This window comes from Paroedura picta, chromosome 7 (genome assembly GCF_049243985.1).
Source record: "Paroedura picta isolate Pp20150507F chromosome 7, Ppicta_v3.0, whole genome shotgun sequence".
Taxonomy (NCBI): Eukaryota; Metazoa; Chordata; class Lepidosauria; order Squamata; family Gekkonidae; genus Paroedura; species Paroedura picta.
Genome location: NC_135375.1, coordinates 84,502,275 through 84,522,949, shown reverse-complemented (window position 1 = coordinate 84,522,949; position 20,675 = coordinate 84,502,275). Strand labels below are relative to the sequence as shown.

The window sequence follows — 20,675 nt, the reverse complement described above, 5'->3', positions numbered from 1 at the left end:
AACAAGAAACGTAGCAAATTAGCTTTCAAAACAAAGGGGGAAAAAACGCAACTTTTTTGGACTGTGAGATTGAGTGATTGGTGGATATCTCGCCCTCCCCTTTCGGCTCAAGGCGGTTTACAAGGAACATGAAAACTCTAAAATAGCTACAGGAGAGCAACAATTAATAGTAACACTGGTAACAGAAATACTATTTGTCTGAGCTTTTTTATTTAAAAATTTGTTTATGCTTCATCCCTGGCGGAATGACAACAACAAATTCCAAGTGACACCTTTTCCTCTCGACTTCAGAAAGGCACCGGGGGAGAGGTCAGCTTTCGGTTTTTTCCTTCTCTCCCAGAGCGCATGCGCAAATCTCCCGGCAAAGGGGACGCGCAGGCGCAATGGCAAGGCTTTACGGAGGGCCGGGGACGAGCGTGTTAACCGGTGAGTGAGGGCGGCTGCGCGCGCAAGCGAGAGAGGCAGGCGGCGAAGGGCGCGCGTGCCTCCCGGAGGGGCGGGGCGCGGGCGTTGTTGTTGTTGTCAGTCGAGGGTGGGCAGCTGCAGCCGCCGCGGGACGCCTCCGCCAAAGGGCCCGGCGAGGAGAGGTGAGACGGTTCTCTTTCGCTTCCCTTTGGAGAGGCCGCTCTGGGTGAGAAGTTAGGGTCAGCTGCGAGAGGCCTCGTTAAGTGCCAGCCCTTAAGGAGCAGCTCTGCCTTTCTTTGCGTCTGAGGCGCGCCTCGCCCGTTGCCGCTTTCCTCCTCCGGCGGTGGTTGCAAGGGAGGCTCTCCCAGGTGGGCCCCTCGGATTTCCGCTACGCGTGGGAAAGGCGAGCATCGCTGTGCGGCTGGTCCGAATTGCGCGCTGAATCTCACCTTAATGTCCGCCTTCAAGGGAGAGATTGCGGGGCGCCCTAGGGTCGCCTCGTTCCCCACCCTGCCCTCATTTGGGGCTTGGACTTCTTGGAACCCGCAGTTGTGCTCTGGGCGGTCAGATTCCTTAGGGCCAAACAAGAGGACGAAGTTTGATTCCTGTGGCACCTTTAAGACCAACCTTCTCATTCAAGGTATACAAAACCCTTGGATAAAAGTCAGTCTGTCTTAAAGATGATTCCGCTGGAATCAAATCTTGTTCTGCTGCTTCAGACCAACACGGCGGAGGCAAACAAGCTTTCAAACCAAATTCTTCACTGGTCTCAGGCTGTAGTGCTTGTTTATGTTTGTATGCCTGCACTTTGGCTATAGGTTTTATAGCAGCAGACAGCATTTTCCAAACGTAGTGCCATTAAAGATGTTATGTATTAAAAATATTATATGCATTTTAAAAATGCACCGATTAAGGAGGAAGCGGAAGATTCCTTTCTAATGAAAGGAATCAGGAACCCAACAGTAACATAATGAGAAACAACTCGCCTCCTAGAAGTAGAGAAGACAGGAGCCCTGCTTAGATATGAAGTTGATGCTGGACAATTAGGGACTGCTTTGCATATTAGGGGATTCCTACATTGAAAATATTGTTGTTGATTATATAGGAATACAACTCATGTGAATACATAACATAGTAAAAGGGCTTTAAGAATTATTCTGTCACATCTGTTCCTTCCTCATGTCAACATCTTCATAAGCCAGCTTTGACTCACAAGGATGAGGAATAGCCCTGATTTAAGAGCCTCTTGTGGCTAAGAGTGGTAAGGCAGCAGACATGCAGTCTGTGAAAGCTCTGCCCATGAGGCTGGGAGTTCAATCCCAGCAGCCGGCTCAAGGTTGACTCAGCCTTCCATCCTTCCGAGGTTGGTAAAATGAGTACCCAGCTTGCTAGGGGGTAACCGGTAATGACTGGGGAAGGCACTGGTAAACCACCCCGTATTGAGTCTGCCATGAAAACGCTAGAGGGTGTCACCCCAAGGGTCAGACATGACCCAGTGCTTGCACAGGGGATACCTTTACCTTTAAGAGAATAATACTGGCACAAATCATTTCAAATCATAGGTCTGCCTCTTTAAGAAAACATTCAGCCCTTTTGTCTTCAGCTGTCAAATAGCTAAAACAGTGAACTTCCATATAGAGATATAAGACTGAATAAAATTAGGAAGCACTTTTCATAGTGCTGTAGAAATGTATAATGTTAATTAGCATGTCCGCTGTAAACTGGCCTGGGCCCATGCTAACAGTGCAGTTCTAGTGGCCAGAGCTATCTGGACTGAGGGCACTTCCAGTCCTATTACTGAAAAATTATTGAACATGGGGCAAGGGGCATGTAAAGCTGCAATACTCAGGAAATGCTGCCTTAAACATAAATAATTAAAGAGCTCTAAATGTGAGGCAGCCAGGGGGAAATTTGTCTTGGAACAAGAAAAATGCATCTCAGAAAGCTGAGAGAATATCTGTGTAGGTAGATTTTGGTTTTTGTATCATCTTATGCTGGTAAAAAGAGCCTCTTGTGGTGCAGAGTGGTAAGGCAGCCGTCTGAAAGCTTTGCCCGTGAGGCTGGGAGTTCGATCCCAGCAGCCGGCTCAAGGTTGACTCAGCCTTCCATCCTTCCGAGGTCGGTAAAATGAGTACCCAGCTTGCTGGGGGGTAAACGGTAATGACTGGGGAAGGCACTGGCAAACCACCCCGTATTGAGTCTGCCATGAAAACGCTGGAGGGCGTCACCCCAAGGGTCAGACATGACTCGGTGCTTGCACAGGGGATACCTTTACCTTTTTATGCTGGTAAAGTCTCTCCTTTATAATGCCTCTTGCTTGCTTTCTTTCTCTAGGACACTCATAGTAAAATGTAGCTGCTACTCACCAAAATCTTGCCCATGTTTTCTCCCTGCTTGATTATTTTTGGTCTGCCAACGCTAAAGCCCTTTGCTTGGTATGTAAAAATTTGTGAGATTCCCATAACAATATCTATACCATTATGAGTATTTTTATACCACTTTTTAGTGCCAGTACTATCTCCAAAGAATCATGGGGACTCTAAATGAAATGTTTTCCTTAGAATGTTGAATTAAATGGCTGTGATGACCAGTGTTCCCTCAAAAAAGGAAATAACTATGTCTTTAGAGGGACTGTGCATCATAGTGATATTTAGTGCACCACTATCTGGCTGCTTGTGCAGTATTCCCTACCGTGTTTACAAATAACAAAAGAATTCCCAAAGTGTTTGTATCTCGGAGTTGTTTTCCAGAGATAAACACCTAGAGGTGTGCTGCTGGAAATGTGCCATCTGCTTATGCATTGAAGTTCAACAAAATATTCTTAAAGCAACTTAACAGTTCCATGAAACAATAAAACCTTAAGAGATGAAACAATAGTAAAATGATGTCAAGGCAGGAGGGAAATAATTAAACAGTCAATCAGCAAATAGAAATAATAGACAAATAAGAGTGAACCATTGACAGTCTGGAAGTCCTCCAAGCAAATGAGAAAAAGTCAAAAGAAATATTAGTAAGCTGAGCAATTTGGCCATGAAGTATGAAAATAGGTTAGTATTATTACTGTGATCACATCTGTTTTTTGCAAATAATGAAACAATGCACTAAATAACTATTTAGACGATCTGTATTGCATGCATTTTATCCTTGTCTTCTACATAAACTGCATTATCATTTCCTTGTTAAGTTGGTATGCCCTATGCTCCTTCCTTTTTGTATTATTTACAATGTGTCCCCTCTTAGTATATATTGTATTATAAAGATAAACCAAAGCATCTTAACCTTTAATTCATTAGTGCTCCATTATTATTCCCCCCATTTATTTAGTAAAATGTTTACTGCTGCTTACCAAAAAAAACAACAACAACAGCATGGACTGTATTTTTGAAAAATACAGCTAGATGACTTTTCTTTAATACCCACTATGTAGAATTAACTGTAAAATACCCAGATTGTCCCGGCAATGGAAAGGGGTGTCATTCCGAATGGACTTAAAGAGGGAAAAGGGGGGAGAAGAAAGGCTATGTCCCTGCTCCATGCGGGGGAGGCTCTGTGTGGGGCTTTTGCAAGCACAGGGCCTGTAGCATGTGCTACATGGATAAACCAGCCCTGCTCTAACCTGTAGACCAGTTTGGTTACCCACCTGAAACAGATTTCAGGCATACCTTCAATGAGACCGTGATGCCTATCAGTCAACTCCTTATTGTTAGACTTGATCCCTATTGCTCTGTGCCACATTTTGAAAGGAGGGTGGGAGACATTGAGACTCGGAGATTTTATACTCAAGATAGGCTAAGATGAACACTATGCTATCAGCATGCTATAAAAGCTCTCAGGAGCTATTGCAAGTGAGAAGAAGGGGCTGTCTAGAATATTGAATGTCTCCCCTTCTTTGTGGGTCACTCCCTGGGGACTTTGTGGCCCCTGTTAGAAATCAGTTTGTATGAGAGAGAGGTGGACCTCTTCAACTTCCTCAAGAGCTGCTGTCCTTGACAGTCTCGCTAAATAGAAATGAGTTGAAATCAGGTAAGTCCTCTCTCAATTTGACATTTTAAAGAATGCAGTACTAGAATTGTGTGCATGTACCTGATCAACAGGTCAAAAATCAGTGTTGGGCTGGTCGCAGTCTGTTGCACACGTGGGGCTTCTATTTCATTGTGAAACTTGCTTACAACTGATTTCTTCCTCTGCTTGCAACAGAATGGAAGTACTTCACTTTTACACAGAGCGGAAGCAGAAGTGAGTGACTATGACTTTAAATGAATTTAAAGGAATTTAAAGGAAGGGATTGGCAAAAAAAGGTGAAAAGAGGAAATGAGCAGCATTCTGTAAACTTGTTGGTGTACAGTTCTAAACTGGAAATGAGGTTAGTTTGAAATGTTCTTTTCTGTTAAAACATTAATTGATCTGATGCTATTGCAGCCGGCTTTTTAGTAGAGGGATAATGTAAATAGTGTGTCATCTACTTATTCGTGTTGAAGAGGAAGTACTTAATGGTCTCAGTATTATAGGACTGTGAGATCTTTTTGTTGTTATTTATAATGTAAGGAAAATAATGAGCTGAGCTGATCAAATAGATTGTTTCATGAGAGAACTCACACAGGAGAAGGAAACATGCCCCGCCCCATGGTTTCTTGCTTCTTGTCCCTTTCTCTCCAATGTTCCTCTAACGCTACCTCTTTCTTTTAAATCTTTCCTTCATGCCATCTTCCTTCCCCAGTGCCTTCCCCACAACTGATATCTGTGCTATCTCCTTCACTCTGCTAGTCTCCTTTCCTCTTTCCCATCTGCATCACTTTTTAATCTGTTTACTTGTCAATGATGCCATTGGTCTTCCAAATTGGCCTTTCTCTAAAGTTGCTTCCCTCTCCTCATTTATCTGTTTATTTGTTTGTGTTTATTTGTTTATTTATATCCCACTGCTGCCAGCGAACTGGCTCACGGAGGGTCGCAAACACAACCCCAGTAAAAACATACAATATGATCCCATTAAAACACCCATTAAAAATCCCTATGGCAGCATCAGTTCAAATTCCTACTAGCTATCATCCGGTATTAGGGAGACCCCAAGTGCTGGCCCATCACCGACAGTGATGGTCAGCTACTGGGGACTCTCCAAATTCTAGATCTTCTCTGCCGCATCTGCCAGGGGGGTATCAGCTCTTCCTGGTCTGCCCTCAACCATAGACCTGGCTAAAGAGCTACATCTTGCAGGCCCTGCGGAACGCTAGAAGCTCCCGCAGGACCCTCAGCTCATTCCACGAGTTCAGGGCCAGGACCGAAAAAGCCCTGGCCCTGGTCGAGGCCAACCTAATTTCCCTGAGGCCTGGAATCACCAACAATTTACTACCTGCAGAGCGCAAAGCCCTGTGAGAGACATAGGGTGATAGGTGGCCCCTCAGATATGTGTCCCAGAACACATAGAGCCTTGAAGGTTAAAACCAAAACCTTGAACCAGATCCAAGCTGCAACTGGCAGCCAATGCAGCTGTCTCTGTGGGGGAGCATGGAATCAAACCCGGCTCACCAGATTAGAAGTCTGCGTTCCTAACCAGTACATCAAGCTGGTGTACCTGAAACAAATTTGGTAGTATGTGGAAAGATCTAGCCTTGCCATATACATCAACATTAATGTACCCAAGCAATGACTGAGTCTTGGAACTGTCTTCTAAAAACATTCATTCCATTTGGTTCTTTGAGACTACTCTGGGTATTTCAGTGTGATCGACACCAGATTTTATACCAAGCTATCCACCCATGGGAAAATGTAAGTCCTGAAGTAGTAGGAGTTCTTTGATTGGCACTTCAGTTTTTAAAGTCAGGGCTGCCATATAACTCCAGTACTGTACATGTTTAGGCTATCTTCATGATAAATTCAGTTAGGATCCTGGCCTTATTTATCTTTTTACCCTGATATTGGTGTCTGATGTTTGACTAGGCTCCATGGGAGACTGCAGAGCCATTCCACTTGAACTGAACTTATTCCAAAATTTTACACAATTCTCAGGCAATCCAGCATCCCTGTGATTAATGTTATATGTAAACTTTACCTATACTGTTCAACTTACTTTGCAGGTTTTAAGAAAAAGGCTTTGATGATGTGACAGCAGAGGGGGGATCATCATGTCTGCTCTGTGTCCTCCGCCTTCTCCTGCTGTTGCCAAAACTGAGATTGCACTGAATGGAGAGTCACCACTACTAGCTGCCACTTTTGCCTACTGGGATAATATCCTTGGTCCTAGAGTCAGACACATCTGGGCGCCAAAAACAGAACAGCAGCTTCTCAGTGATGGAGAAATAACATTTCTTGCAAACCACACTCTGAATGGGGAAATACTTCGGAATGCAGAGAGCGGTGCGATAGATGTGAAATTTTTTGTTTTGGCCGAGAAAGGAGTCATTATTGTGTCCTTGATTTTTGATGGAAACTGGAACGGGGACCGAAGTACCTATGGACTTTCAGTTATACTTCCACAGAGTGAGCTTAGCTTTTACCTTCCCCTACACAGGGTGTGTGTTGACCGGCTGACAAATATTATAAGAAAAGGAAGGATATGGATGCATAAGGTAGGCGGCTTCTTTATTGCATTGAGTAGGGAAGAAATTTACCCTTTTTGTTTTCTTATATTTTCTTTCTGAGTATGTTGATTTCACCCTTTTGTTCCTGGTATTCCCAGTGTGTTTGTTTTATGCTGGATTATGCATCCAATAGAAAGAGATGGGTCTTGGGGGGAGGGAGTTGCATGTTTTACCACATTAAAAGTTTCTACATTGAAAGATGTCTTTTTATAGAAAACGAATACAGCGTGAAATCAGAGGGACTTATTTTTCTCTCATTGTTTAATTCTTGCAGGAAGTTAAGTGTGCAGGGTTCTTCTCTGTTGTAATACAGTGTTCTGGAATTTCAAATCTCTGAAATAATGTGGATCCCTTTCAATTTTTTCAAGTTCATTTTTAATGGAACAGTATAGCTTTGTAGTTAAAGGATGCATCTGTTACACAGATGCATGAGAGTAAGTTTTTCAAGTAATTGAGATTTGATTTGTATACCTTCTTTCATACAAGCTGCCTTCCATAGATTTCTCACTTAAATGTATGGGACCAGCCAAGGTAAGATAAATTAGTTGGCCCAAGTTGCCCTTTGAGTTTTATGGCTGAGTTAGAATTTGAATCCTGATTAGTTCATGCCCACTTGTGTCGCTACCACTGCAGCTTTGCTCAGGATTTGGCAAAAAAATTGATTTGTTGTAGCTCACATGTGTATCTGATTGTATTGAAATATCTGATTGTATTGTAATCAAAGTATAACATCTGTGCATAGACAAATACTAGAAACTTAATTTATGAAAAATAATACTGTTCATTCTTTACACAGGAAAGGCAAGAACACATGCAGAGGGCAGTTGTGGAAGGCACTGAGAGAATGGAAGATGAGGTAAAAATGTTTTACCAAATTCATGTACTAAAATACTCAGTATAATCCAGCTAAAGCCAGGAGTAAAGCTTCCATGGCAGAAGTCAGACTGTGCTCAGCTGTTGAGCCTTATCCCAGTAGAACACTGGCTGCAGATGACCCTAGGAAGACATCAGTAAGAACAAGGAACGAGCTCACAGAAATATTGTATTTTAATAATGAATGGTTAAAGGCAATGTATTTATTCATTGCATTTATTCTGGTGTCAATTCCACTAAGCCCTGGTGATTGAAGCTTATTTAATAGCTTTGCCTACACATTTAGAGATCAATTTTTCAAATTATGTTATTGGGTTCGTGTGCTTATTTTTTCAGTTTGGTAACTTGCAATGAATCTGAAAGGTAATCTTTGGCTAGTTCATGATTACTCTTGTTTTTTGTTGTCTTCAGAAAAATGGTTCAGTCATTTCATGCCCTTGCTGCTTAGTAGGAACTCTCTCTTTTTCTACTCCATGCTCTGCTTTCTATTTCATTTTAAAAAATATTTATTGCACAGGGCCAGAGCATCATTCCAATGCTGACAGGCGAAGTTATTCCTGTAATGGAACTCCTTTCATCTATGAAATCACACAGTGTTCCAGAAGAAATAGATGTAAGTCCTTATGTTAGCTGCATCATGAAAGTCAGGAGTTCTGCCATTCTGCTCCTGTTTTTTCTTTTTTAACTGCCTTTGGTGAAATAAACTATTACAGGATCATAACTTGATATTCTTTTGGCCCTTTGGCAGCAGAAAGGTCTCTAAGCAGACTTCATTTTGCTGATGCTAATGTATGTCGTGGAAACATCTCAGTACTAGCAATAGTTTTAAAGTCTTACTTGATTCGGTCACCTGCTTATAGTACTTAAAATGGAGTCAAAAGTGTGAGTTATTACATATTGATACAGTTCAAATTTTAAGTGTCTCTAAAGGAAGACTCTTTGAGCTGCTCTAAACATTTGTTCTGGTGGTTAAGACACCAGCAAAGCACATATGATGACAATAGATTCAGTGGGTTAGTTGTGTCGGTATGAAGCAGCAGAACAAAGTGAGTGGCAGCTTCAAGACTATCAAGGTTTTATTCAAGGTATGAGTTTTTGTGTGCATGTACACTTCATCAGATACATGAAGATACATGCACGTGAAAGCTGATACCTTGAGTAAAGGGCTAGGGAGAGTCAGCATCAATTGCTCAGCTCCTGTCACCCTATTATTTATGTATCTTGACACTAGCTAGCCCTTCCTGACAGTTAACCCTTCCTGACAGTTAACCCTCCACGCACGCACACACCGTTCTCTACCTATATGTTACAGTTGAAGATATTCTGTTCCACAGTATCTGACAAAGAAGATGAAGAGCTAGTTTTTATACCAAACCTTTCACTACCAGTAGGAGGCTCAAAGCAGCTTACAATTACCTCCCCTTCCTCTCCGTACATCAGACACCCTGTGAGGTAGATGGAGCTGAGAGAGTTCTGACAGAACAGCTCAACAAGAACAGCTTTTAACACTGTGAGTAGCCCAAGGTCACTTAGCTAGGTGGAGGAGCAGGGAATCAAACCCAGCTTGCCAGATTAGAAGTCGCCTTCTTAACCACTACACCATGCTGGTTCGTGTACATGCACACAAAACTTCATAACTTGAATAAACCTTTGTTGGTCTTGAAGGTGTCACTGGGTTCAAACTTGATTCTACATATGATGTATGGAATCTGGATGAGGGTATAACTTCAAGTTATTTCTATTCTCCATTTAAATCTAGTGTAGACTTAACCATGGACTGTAGCAGGGTAGCTCTCCGTCCTTTCTGGTGTTTTTTCTTCACCTGAACCAGAACTGAAGCTCATATCTGATGCTGGCCACAGCTCATGTCATCCAGGGCGTGCTGAATTCAAATGAACTGAGGGTTTGAAAGCCAGGCTTCAAACTGGTTTCAGAACCCTGGCAAATAAGTTAACCGAGATCAGTGTTAACCATGGTTAAAGCAGGTGAGGGAATTCTTTAGGTTAAGGAGGGTTCATGTGATTCTGAACTTGAACCATGGATCTACCAGCTCTAAAAGACAAGGCTATGACTTTGGATATTTCCTTGTTTTGCCCAGGTTTTGGAAATACTTATGCTTAAGTACACTGAAGGTTTATTGAATTCTCACCATTTAACACATGTTCATATTTGGCTAATTCCCCTTCTCTTGTTTCATTGTATTCTAGATACGTGACACAGTGCTCAGTGATGATGATATTGGAGATAGCTGCCATGAAGGTTTTCTCCTGAAGTATGATTAATTTTCTTTACTGTTACTGTTCCAGGTTATTCGATAAAATCTGGTACAACCCATCTTGTGACCCAGAATGTTAGAAATCCACAAAATATAAATGTACAAATTAACATTTATTGTGCACAACTTTATATTTTGTGGACCACCTAACCTTCTGCTTCATAATTACTGGTTGGTTACTGTTTTTTGTAATATTATCCCTATTTTGGTTTTCTTACAACCCATTTTGTGACCATTACCCAGTGATCTGTACATCTCTATTGTTGATTGATCTTATTGATTTTTGTTGATGACTGAAGGTGTGATTGTGTAGATGTAATTTTGTCTGCCCAGTTTGGATTTTTTTAGTGTAATATCACAAATTAAGATTTGTAGTAATTTAATTTCAGATGGTTGAATGAAATGACTGTACCATTAACTCTGAGGCTGAATTCAGATATCACATTATACTGGACTCAACAAGGACAAAGGTTTTTTATCTCACTATGCGTGCTAACCTTGTTTAATTTGTGTATCCCCATTCCTCACAATTTATTTTAAATGGGATTATGTGACTGTTGGTAATATATAATGTAATTTTGAATTCAACTTTCTGGTCCCAGCACAAGATAGCTGCCAGCTCAGCTTCTACTTGTAGGAATGTATCACATTAGTATGGAGATAGATGGGGCCAGCAGTAAATGTCTTGGAAACATCTCAATACTAGCAGTAGTTTTAAAGTCATACTTGATTCAGTCACCTGCTTTCAGTCACTGGTGGAAGCCGCTGATCACTGGCATTGACAGTTTTATTACTCATATGTTTTTGTGAATTACAACTGAATTTGAGGGGTCTGATTGGCTGGTTTAGCAAAGAATTATCATATGGCTGTATTTGGATGCTGTGACAGAGTTTACTAATGTAACAGGATTAACTTTTGCTTATATATTCCCACTATCATGATGGTCAGTTCAGAGTCTGAGGAAAAGTGCTTATACTCAAAAGCTCACACCTTGAATAAATCTTTGTTGGTCTTAAAGGTGCTACTGGACTCTGATTTTATTGCACAGTAACCCATGCTTGTGCATGAGCATTTGTTAGTGCTGTACTCATGTATATGTGCCCTTTTCCTCCTCCTTTTGCAGAGGATTCCTGATTTGAAATAAACTCTGGTTCCCTTGTGACAAATGAATAAACTGGAGATGACTTACTTCCCTCGAGCCGGAATTCTAAACCATAATCCAGAACCCTGGATTGTGGTGCATAAAGAAACTCTTGGTTCACCCAGGTACTGGAGTTTGTCTCAAACCAGATATCTTCAGTGCAGGCAAGTAGATGAGTATGGCAACAGGTTGTATTCCTTCACAAATTGTAACTGGAGACAACTGAATGCAGCTTGATTTGATTTTAATACTGGCTACCTATGAAACTTGGGCAACTTAATAAAAAGGGGACTTCTTAACATCAGTGCTTTCTTAAGTTCCAGCAGTTTGAAATTTCTTCCTGCAGACTTTAATATTGCTTTACTTCTGTTTAATTTTCAGAGCCATCAGTTCACACCTGCAGACTTGTGGTTGCTCAGTAGTTGTAGGGAGCAGCGCAGAAAAAGTTAATAAGGTAAATGTTTTTTTCTATGCATTATTAAAATAATATCCCTGACTATTAAAGAGACTGACACATTACCTACAGCCAGATAGTTTATTCTGTACGGCGCTTTGGCCAAATAAAATAAAACAAATATTAGGTAGTAGAAAAATCATAATAAAACATAATACAAACATTTCGCTGTAGGCTGTAGCACTACAGCAGAAAATAGGCTTAACAGGTTTTAAAATTTTATAACTAGACAATAGATTTAAAACCATGTTAAAATTAAGCAGCATGTAAATTAAAAAAAATAAGGATCTATAAAACTTACAGGAGAATCCTTTAACTGAGCATTTTTTAAACACAGTATCCTTGAGCGCAATATTTGTCAACTGGTGTAACAGTTGGCAGCTTTACTTTTCCATAGGAGAAGTTTAAATTTTCCTCTTCTGAACAGCTGAGAATGTTTTCAAATGGGGGTAAAATTTGCCTAGTTCTGGCAGCTATATAGAGGGGGCACCTGAGGATCATATGCGCCTGGGACTCTACCTCAACAGCATTACCTACAGTCATAGAAATTGAATTTAGTATTTTTATTTGTAGATGCATCTGATTAAAACAGGCTGAAATGGGGATCCCCTCTCCCAGCAGGTGTAAATTTTGCTACTATTATGATTTCGGAATTGCTTTGCATTTAACTCAGTCTTGGAGTCTTTGTTTGATGCTACATAAACTTCAAAATGGAGTAACTCAACTTAATGGTTATAATGAAGGTAGGGATATGGAAAAGTAACTGTCTAAATGCTTACATTCAGTTGTATTTCTCAAGGTATGTTTGCAACACTGCTGTTCAGTCACAATAATCCAGAATATTTACTGCCTTATTGAAAATTTATACTATAATAAAATGTAAAAAGCAAAAGGAAAAGAAAAGCAAAATATATAACGAGGACTTCTAAAGAATGAGAGAATTCAGTCCTAGGAATGCTTTCCTCTGAGTAAGCCATATTGAGGAGACTTCAGTGGGATTCTGAGTAGATCAGCTTGAGGTTCCTCTCATATTTACTGTTTGTCATAGTAAAAACCTTTTATTGCTAACAATCTGTGTCATTGGTATGCCTATATCCGCCACTAAAGGTTCAGTATCTTGTTTCCATACTGGGGAGGAAGGGATAGTTTTTTTGTTGAGGAATGTTGCCTGATGCACCATATTTGTGTTTTTCCCCAGAACTAATAATGGAGCAAACTGAGCTTAAAAAGAAAAATTATATTGATAGACTGTTTGCTCCACCTACAGTGTTAGAGTGGAGAGCATTCAGTGTTTTACAACTGAATTTTAAAGTCTCTAAAGAGTGTTGTGGTGGACTGGAGTCTTGAACTCCATAGCAATATCATGAGCCAGTAGCTACACATAATACAAGATATCAGTCATGGCATTTATTGAAATGGGAAACATATTTTCCCTATGGCAAATACACAATTTGCATGGGGAGGGAATTCACACAGCTGAATTTATAACTGAGAGGAGGGGGAATCTGTCTTGTAATAGCCAGGGAACACTTGTATGCTCATTGTGCAATATAGCAATTGTCAATATAACCAGAGTTTTTCTTTGCTCAGTTATCCTGCCTATGGCTTTTGCAATGTTTTTGTGTTGCAGATAGTGCGGACTCTGTGCCTTTTTCTTACTTCAGCAGAGCGAAAGTGTTCAAGGCTCTGTAGAAGTGAAACTTCCTTCAAGTATGAGTCGGGACTTTTTGTGCAAGGGTTGCTCAAGGTAAGGCCTGTTTTTTGCTTCCTTGGACTGAACTCCCTTGAAAAACCAGTAACTTAATTTCCAATCAATACATAGAAATGTATCAGTTATTTGTTCTGCCAGCATCATTTCTTTACCTGTCTTTGTGACTAGATGGTGTATTTAGTTTTTCTTTTAATTAATATGCAGATTTCTACCCAGATGTTTAGCTGCTTTGTTTGTGGATTTATTTTCAAAGGTCGGGAAAATCCGTTTGAACTTAAAACAAAACAAAAAACAAAAAAAACAAAATCCTAGCCTTCAGCCATGATGGCTCCCTAGATGATTATAAATCTAAGGAAATTGAACAAGGAAATAATAAATAAGCAATTTCCAGTTTCATTTACTGAAAAGAACAGGAAGCCATAAGTAGCCATGCTAGTCATAAGACAGATAGTGACAACCATAAATAGATTAAAATTACACAAAAGCCATCAAAACAGGACCTGAATAATCTCTGAACTGTTGAAGGAAATGTCCCTGCAAGAATAGAACCACAGGAATGGGCAACACATGAGTAAAAATACTTTTTGGTCTTGGCCATTCTGTTCTGGATGCATGAAGCTTGCCTTATAAGGAATCAGGGCACTGGCTTATCAGTGTTTATCAGTGTTTATTTCATTGGTTTATTGTGTATTCTGACTGGCAGTGCATCTTCAGAGTCTCAGGTGGAGGGCTTTCACATCACCTGATCCCTTTAAAACAGGTATTCTACCATTGAGCCATGGCCCCTCCTCATGTAACTTCATGGTTAACTTGATTAGCCATTATTGCCAAACAATTTTGGAATAGAAGGAGGCACATAGATGATATGGTGAGTGAAACCACAAACCAAAATTCTGACAAATTGGCTAATTGTGGTTTTGCTACAAAAAAGCTAGAATAGGGTTGTGGCCAACCAACTGGCCAACAACTTCAGTTTAGATTCCTACACATTCTGGATTGAGAGTCTTACAGTCCAGAGAGATCTGGATTGAGGGTCTTACAAAAGTCCCTTCTTCCATAATAAGGCATATACCCCACAGTGTGACAATAATGATTTTAAAATTAAAATCCCAATTATAAATGTATTTACTTGGAAGTAAGTTTTGATGATATCAGTGCAACTCTCATTTGCATTTCTCATAAATTATTGTCTTGGGTAAGCTATTTTGAATCAAGAACCTGCAGTCAATGTTTTGTGAACCTACCACTGATAATTTTGGGAGCCCAAGATTTCTGGAAGTACAGGGTTTTTTTCTTCAGCTTCACTACACAATGGCCTCTCTAGTCCAACTCTGCTTGCTGCCTTTGAAGGAAAAGGTGGGATTTGCTCCTTTAAGTAATCAAGACTTTGATTCTTGTCCATACTGTGAATCTACTGTTTGACAACTTGACGTTATTGAGTTGAATGATCACGTCTGTAATTTCACTTGAACATTATGATGAATTTCATGGTTCTTAATTCCAGTATCTCTTTTTAGTAACTAGGAGATTATTTTTTCCCCCAATGGGACAGGATGTGACTGGAAGTTTTGTGCTGCCTTTCCGACAAGTGATGTATGCTCCATATCCTACCACTCATATTGATGTAGATGTCAATACAGTGAAGCAGATGCCTCCGTGCCATGAACATATCTATAATCAGCGGCGGTACATGCGATCTGAGCTTACAGCATTTTGGAGAGCCACTTCAGATGAGGAGATGGCTCAGGATACCATTATCCATACAGATGAAAGCTTCACTCCTGACCTGTATGTATTCCAAAATAACATAACAGTGATCCATCTGGTCCGGCATCCTTTCTTTCAGAGTACCCAACCAATTCTTCTGGTTGGCCAATAGCAGGGCATTAAGGCAAAAGCCTTCCCCAGATGTTGCCTAATGGCTCTGGGTTTCAGAAGCTTAGTGCCTCTTAATATGGAGGTTCTCCTCAGTCATTGATAGATTTATCCTTCATGAATCTGTCAAATCCCCTTTTAAAGCTGTTTATTCATGTGGCCATCATTACATAGTCTGGCATCACATTCTGCATTTTAATCACTCATTGTTTAAAGTATTTCCTTTTTTCTTCCGGAATCTACCGCCCATCAGTTTCATGTCCCCAAGTTCTCTCTTGTCAACTCTTTCCACCCCATGCATAGTTTTATAAACCTCTATCATGTGCCTTCCTTAGTAATCTCTTGTCTAAAGTGTAAAGTCCCAGACTCTTCTGCTTTTCCTCACAGGGAGGTTGCTCCAACCCCCTAATCATCTTGGTTGCCCTCCTCTGTACCTTTTCCAGCTCTGCAATGTCCTTTTGGAGATACAGGGACCAGAACATTGTGCAGTATTCCAAATGAGGCTGCACCCTAGATCTATGCAGCCAAGTTATACTATCAGCCATTTTGTTCTGGCATAAGCTGTAATACTAAATATAAATAAATAAAAAATATAAGAGAGGTAATCAGCTGTTTTACTCTCAGTCCCTTTCCTAATCATCCGTAACACAGAGGTTGCCTTTTTCACTGCTGCATCAAACTGGGTTGACATTTTCATTGTATTATCCACTACAACACCAAGATCTTTTCCCCTCTCTGTCTCAGCAAGTTCTTAACTCATTAGCCTGTCTTTGAAGTTAGGGCTTTTTGTGCCCATGTACATCACTTTACATTTACAAACACTGAACACTTGGCACATTGTTGCCCACTCACCCAGTTTGTGGAGATCCTCTTCACAAGCAGTCTTGTTTTTCACCATCCTAAGTAATTTGATGTCATTTGGAAACTTGGTCACTACACTACTCACCCCAGGACTGGCAATACTGATCCTAGGATACCTCTGCTTTACTGGCTGGTTTCTTCTCCAGACATATTTAAAACTGTCCTCTCATAAAGCAACCTCAGTTAATGATTCCCAGTCATTTAGCAGTTTAGGAAAAGCAAAAACCACTCATCTTCCCAGCAGATGTCTCTTGGGTTCTGTCTTCCAGCCCTTCTGTCTTAGTTCTCATTAAGTTCCCATGGAGTTTATAATAGCTATGAAACATCCATGGAGTCAAACCTTCCATAGCGAACATAATATTCCAGTATATCATCTACATCAGGGGTAGTCAACCTGTGGTCATCCAGATGTTCATGGACTACAATCCCCATGAGCCCCTGCCAGCAAACACTGGGAATTGGGATGTCCATGGACATCTGGAGGACCACAGGTTGACTACCCCTGATCTACATTATGATGATGACATTTGTCAAGAGTTAAACAAAAAATCTATGTAGTTCTGGGCACATTGTTCTGGCTTTTGTTACTTGGTCATTATCACTGTTCGCCAAAGAACAATGAAAATCTACTCCCCGTTTTTTCCATACAATCCAACCCTTGAATGCTACAGTTATAATCATGCTACCAGCACCAGTTTAACTTGGTGCTAAACGAGAACTGATATACTCAATTATTTTATGCTTTTCCTCTATAGGAATGTTTTTCAAGATGTCCTGCACCAAGACACTCTAGTAAAAGCTTTCTTGGATCAGGTAATGGCTGGTTAAAAGTCCACTAGTTCCAAGTTCCTTGTCTATAGTGAAACAGTATTTATTTTGCAGCTTGCAGAGAGCTACATTCACAGTAGCCATGAACCAGAAGAGCCCCATTTATTTCCATGCCAAGCATGTTTCTAGTGTTAAGCTTGCAGCAGTTTCAAGATGGAAACCACTTGCCCACCACTTGGCCCCTCCCAGTCAAGGACCTTGTCCACTGTCCTGTAACATAGGACACGTGTCACTTTGTTAATTGGTGCTCAGAGGAGCTACAAGTAAGATGTCAAAAAGACACCTGTGGCTCCTAAGCCACTGTTTGTGAAATTAATGAATTCAGAAGAGGTTGCTATGTAGCTAATAAAATCAACCTCTTGCTGCTACGAAAGGCTGCATTTGGGGGATGCTGGTGGCAACAGGGACAAAACCAGTTGGCCACACATGCTTCCGAGTAGCTGGCAGAGATTCTTTGTGAGGAGCGTGTAATGACTCTCAGCAGACACTCAGTGGTCTCCACTGTCAACACCAGCCTTTGTAATGATGACTTCTTGCTAGAATATAGATAAAAGAATTATTATGTTGTCAGTGAAGATGATCATGGGGGCAAGTGGGGATGTCAGGGGCATACACTGAATCTTTTCCTGCCCATTTGAACAGGTCTTTCATTTAAAACCTGGGCTGTCCCTGCGGAGTGTGTTCCTTGCACAGTTCCTATTAGTTCTTCACAGAAAAGCCTTAACACTCATTAAATACATAGAAGATGACACGTAAGTATAAAGTTGATGGGGTAAATTGGACAAGTACTTTTAAGCCAATTCCAATTCACAGTTTTGCATTTTAACCACAGCCTTTTCTTTCCCCCTGCCCCAGGCAAAAAGGTAAAAAGCCTTTCAAGTCTCTCCGAAGCTTGAAGATAGATCTGGACTTGACAGCAGAGGGCGATCTTAACATAGTAATGGCGTTAGCTGAGAAGATCAAGCCTGGTTTACATTCGTTTCTCTTTGGCAGACCTTTCTACACTAGCATGCAGGAACGGGATGTTCTGATGGCATTTTAAAGATGCTTTGTTTCTGATCTGTATTGCTAGGACTCGGCAAGGCTGTTCAAAGGCCATAGAGACAGTGTTGCTGATGAAAGCATGCCCTGCTGTTCCCTGCCATTTAATGTGATGTACACTACAGCCCACGGGAGAATGGGGCACTAGTGCTATAAGGGATCAAGTCACTTCAGTTTAGGTACATATCAAAGGCTCCATTTTCTTCATAGCGAGAATAGAATATTATTGTTGGGGTCCCTTTTAATACAATCGGTCTGTGGTCGTTTCTAAACCACCAAGTAAGGTTGTGGTTTATATTTAAGTAAGAGAACTCTTAAAAGAAATTGCACTGGATGTAACGCTTTTCCTTCACTCTGCGTTGTTTGGCACATTTGTCCATTCCCTAATTGTGGACTGTAAAACAAATTCCAGAGGTGGTTTTAAAGATGGTCAGTTTCGGTGTGCTTAACAGCATGAACAATAGTGTGTGCACAGCCTACACACATACTCTGAAAGTCACCAGAAACCTCTGATAACATCTAAGCATATAAACCGACACGGAAAATGGAGGTATGTTCTTACCACAGACAAACCTGGACGTTTTTCTGCACTATGCTATTTTTAGACTGGGTCACAAATGACACTATGTCCGAGTGCCAACTAAGGCTATTCAGTGGATGATTTATGCTGATTATGTTAGATCATCAGGCATGCTGCAGGATTTAATGACTAGCATAACTTCCAAGCACAAAATAGAAACATGAGGTTTTGTGTTGGAGAGAGCAGTTGCCAAGCTTAGTCTAATAAACTGTTGAGTAAAATCCAGCTCAATCCTCCATTCCTGCACTTTGAAAGCATTTTTAATAGTCGAACTTGGTGGATTTGAAATCAGTGGGAAGGGCAGTAGTGACAGAATTCTGGTCTGTTAGATGTCTCCATCTCCAGTATATTTCCATCTCTTGCTTTTTTTCTCCATGAGGGTAGTGTTGATATATATGTGTATCACTGTATATGTGGTGCCGGTTTTACATAACACAGGTCCGCCATCTTACTGCATGTCATGCTGCACTTGATATGATGTTATAGTGCATGTTGCTGTTTTCATCCCCCAGCCAAATACAGATACCTGCTTCTCTAAGTGCAATATTTTTGTATTCTTCTGTGGCTTGGGAAATTCATTGTGTCAAAAATTGCTGTGCACATTTAGCCAAGGGTTTTGTTGTTATAGCCATTTTGGAACATAACTTGAGTATTTTTCTGTTCTGGAAACCCATCATCTGCTCTGGTTCAGTGACTTACTCTCCATGGGATTGAGCAAGGGAAATTCTGTCCTATATCTAAGGAAGCCATGTGTTCATATGCCAAACATTCCCAATTAGTTAGATGACATTTAGCTGGTATATCAAAGCCCTGCAGGTCTCGACCTGTCTCAGTGTCAAAATATTGTTGGGGGGCAGGGCTGGTGAGGAGGGAGCTACAAAAGCATATAGCCTTATGGGCAGGAAACAAAGACACCTTTCTGCTAACTCAATGTAACTTGAAGTCAAAAATACATCCCAGTGTGAGTAGCTGAACATCATTCTTGTATCCCAGCACACCCATCTCTTGCATAATAAGGTATATTGCCAAAGCCAGGAGCCACATGCGGCTTTTTGCCATTTTTGTGCAACAACTTTAAGGAGCTAATGTCTTTTCCTATTTATCTAATTTATATGTTTGGGAGGAACATTGCCAGATACCCAGAATAATTACTTACGGCTGAGTTCTGTTATGATGATATTGTTTATCTGGCGTGTTGATGTAAAAAAGCCTATTTAACTGTGCAAAGACAGCACATGTAAATTAGCTAATTTTATTGCAAATCAATGTGTCCTTAGATTGTTTACACATGTAATTGTACACTAAGGTTGCACTAGTGTTTGGTGTGTGCTTTGGGAATGGCTGGGTGGTGGATTGAAACATGTGGTATCTACTTATCTATGTATCCAGGGTCTCTGTATATTTTTAATACTTCTAAATTCTGCATAGCAAGGTATCTGAAAAATCAGTGTGCATTATTGCTGACATAATATAGTGATAAGCTGCAAAGTAACTGCTGTTTTATTTTTTTAAGTTGCACAATATGGTGTTAAGGGTTGTTAACTATTTGTAATGTTACTTGTTAAAGTGGTTTACATGACTTTAGAGTTCTCTTTAAAAAGTGCTAGAGAAGTTCATATGCAAACTACATTACAAAAGCATCTGCTCAATAATTTTAGTTTTCCTTATGGAAAATGTTATTGACTTTACTAAAAAATAAAAGGAGGCACTGTTGCCTGAAACACATCATAAAGTCCAGTTTTCACTTTGGAACATTTGAATGCCAAAAACATGCTCCAAATTTTGATGCACTTTTGTTCTGCTTGCACAATAAATAAAATGTTTTCTTATGTGTTGCTTATTTTTATTACTCAAGGTGAAATCGACCTTTTGAAACAAATATTGCAAGTGAATTGAGAGAACTGGCTGCCTATATTCTTTCTGTTCTCCGTGATCGTCTTGTATTGAACAATACCTTAAGAGTTTAGAAAACAGCGATTCTGGTCCCACTATACCTCCTCTCCTCAGGGCAGGGAAGAGGTTGTAGCAATTTTACAGTGGCTCCATAACATGATA

The 20,675-nt window shown here is 40.5% G+C and overlaps 1 protein-coding gene across 9 annotated transcripts; it reads left to right on the top strand.

The window, feature by feature from the left end:
• The first annotated feature begins 310 nt into the window (after positions 1-310).
• On the top strand, positions 311-20,449 carry C9orf72 (C9orf72-SMCR8 complex subunit). Of its 9 annotated transcripts, none has more exons than XM_077345258.1 (13): positions 408-426; positions 2,740-2,840; positions 4,603-4,768; positions 6,477-6,968; positions 7,777-7,836; positions 8,371-8,466; positions 10,061-10,125; positions 11,652-11,724; positions 13,355-13,471; positions 14,988-15,223; positions 16,927-16,984; positions 17,642-17,751; positions 17,855-20,449. In XM_077345258.1, the coding sequence occupies exons 4-13, from the start codon at positions 6,525-6,527 to the stop codon at positions 18,039-18,041; spliced, it is 1,446 nt and encodes a 481-aa protein (XP_077201373.1). In that variant the 5' UTR covers positions 408-426; positions 2,740-2,840; positions 4,603-4,768; positions 6,477-6,524; the 3' UTR covers positions 18,042-20,449. The 9 variants fall into 9 exon arrangements, with proteins under 9 accessions (XP_077201377.1, XP_077201373.1, XP_077201370.1 ...); XM_077345256.1 differs by lacking the exon at positions 408-426 and adding an exon at positions 445-587; XM_077345257.1 differs by lacking the exon at positions 408-426 and adding an exon at positions 754-773.
• Positions 20,450-20,675: the final 226 nt, after the last annotated feature.

Excerpts from the sequence above, each read along its gene's own strand:
- C9orf72 (XM_077345262.1), top strand. The coding sequence starts at position 6,525 with ATGTCTGCTCTGTGTCCTCCGCCTTCTCCTGCTGTTGCCAAAACTGAG. Across the intron at positions 6,969-7,776 it reads GAAGGATATGGATGCATAAG|GAAAGGCAAGAACACATGCA; the intron begins GTAGGCGGCTTC and ends TTCTTTACACAG. Across the intron at positions 15,224-16,926 it reads GAAAGCTTCACTCCTGACCT|GAATGTTTTTCAAGATGTCC; the intron begins GTATGTATTCCA and ends TTTCCTCTATAG.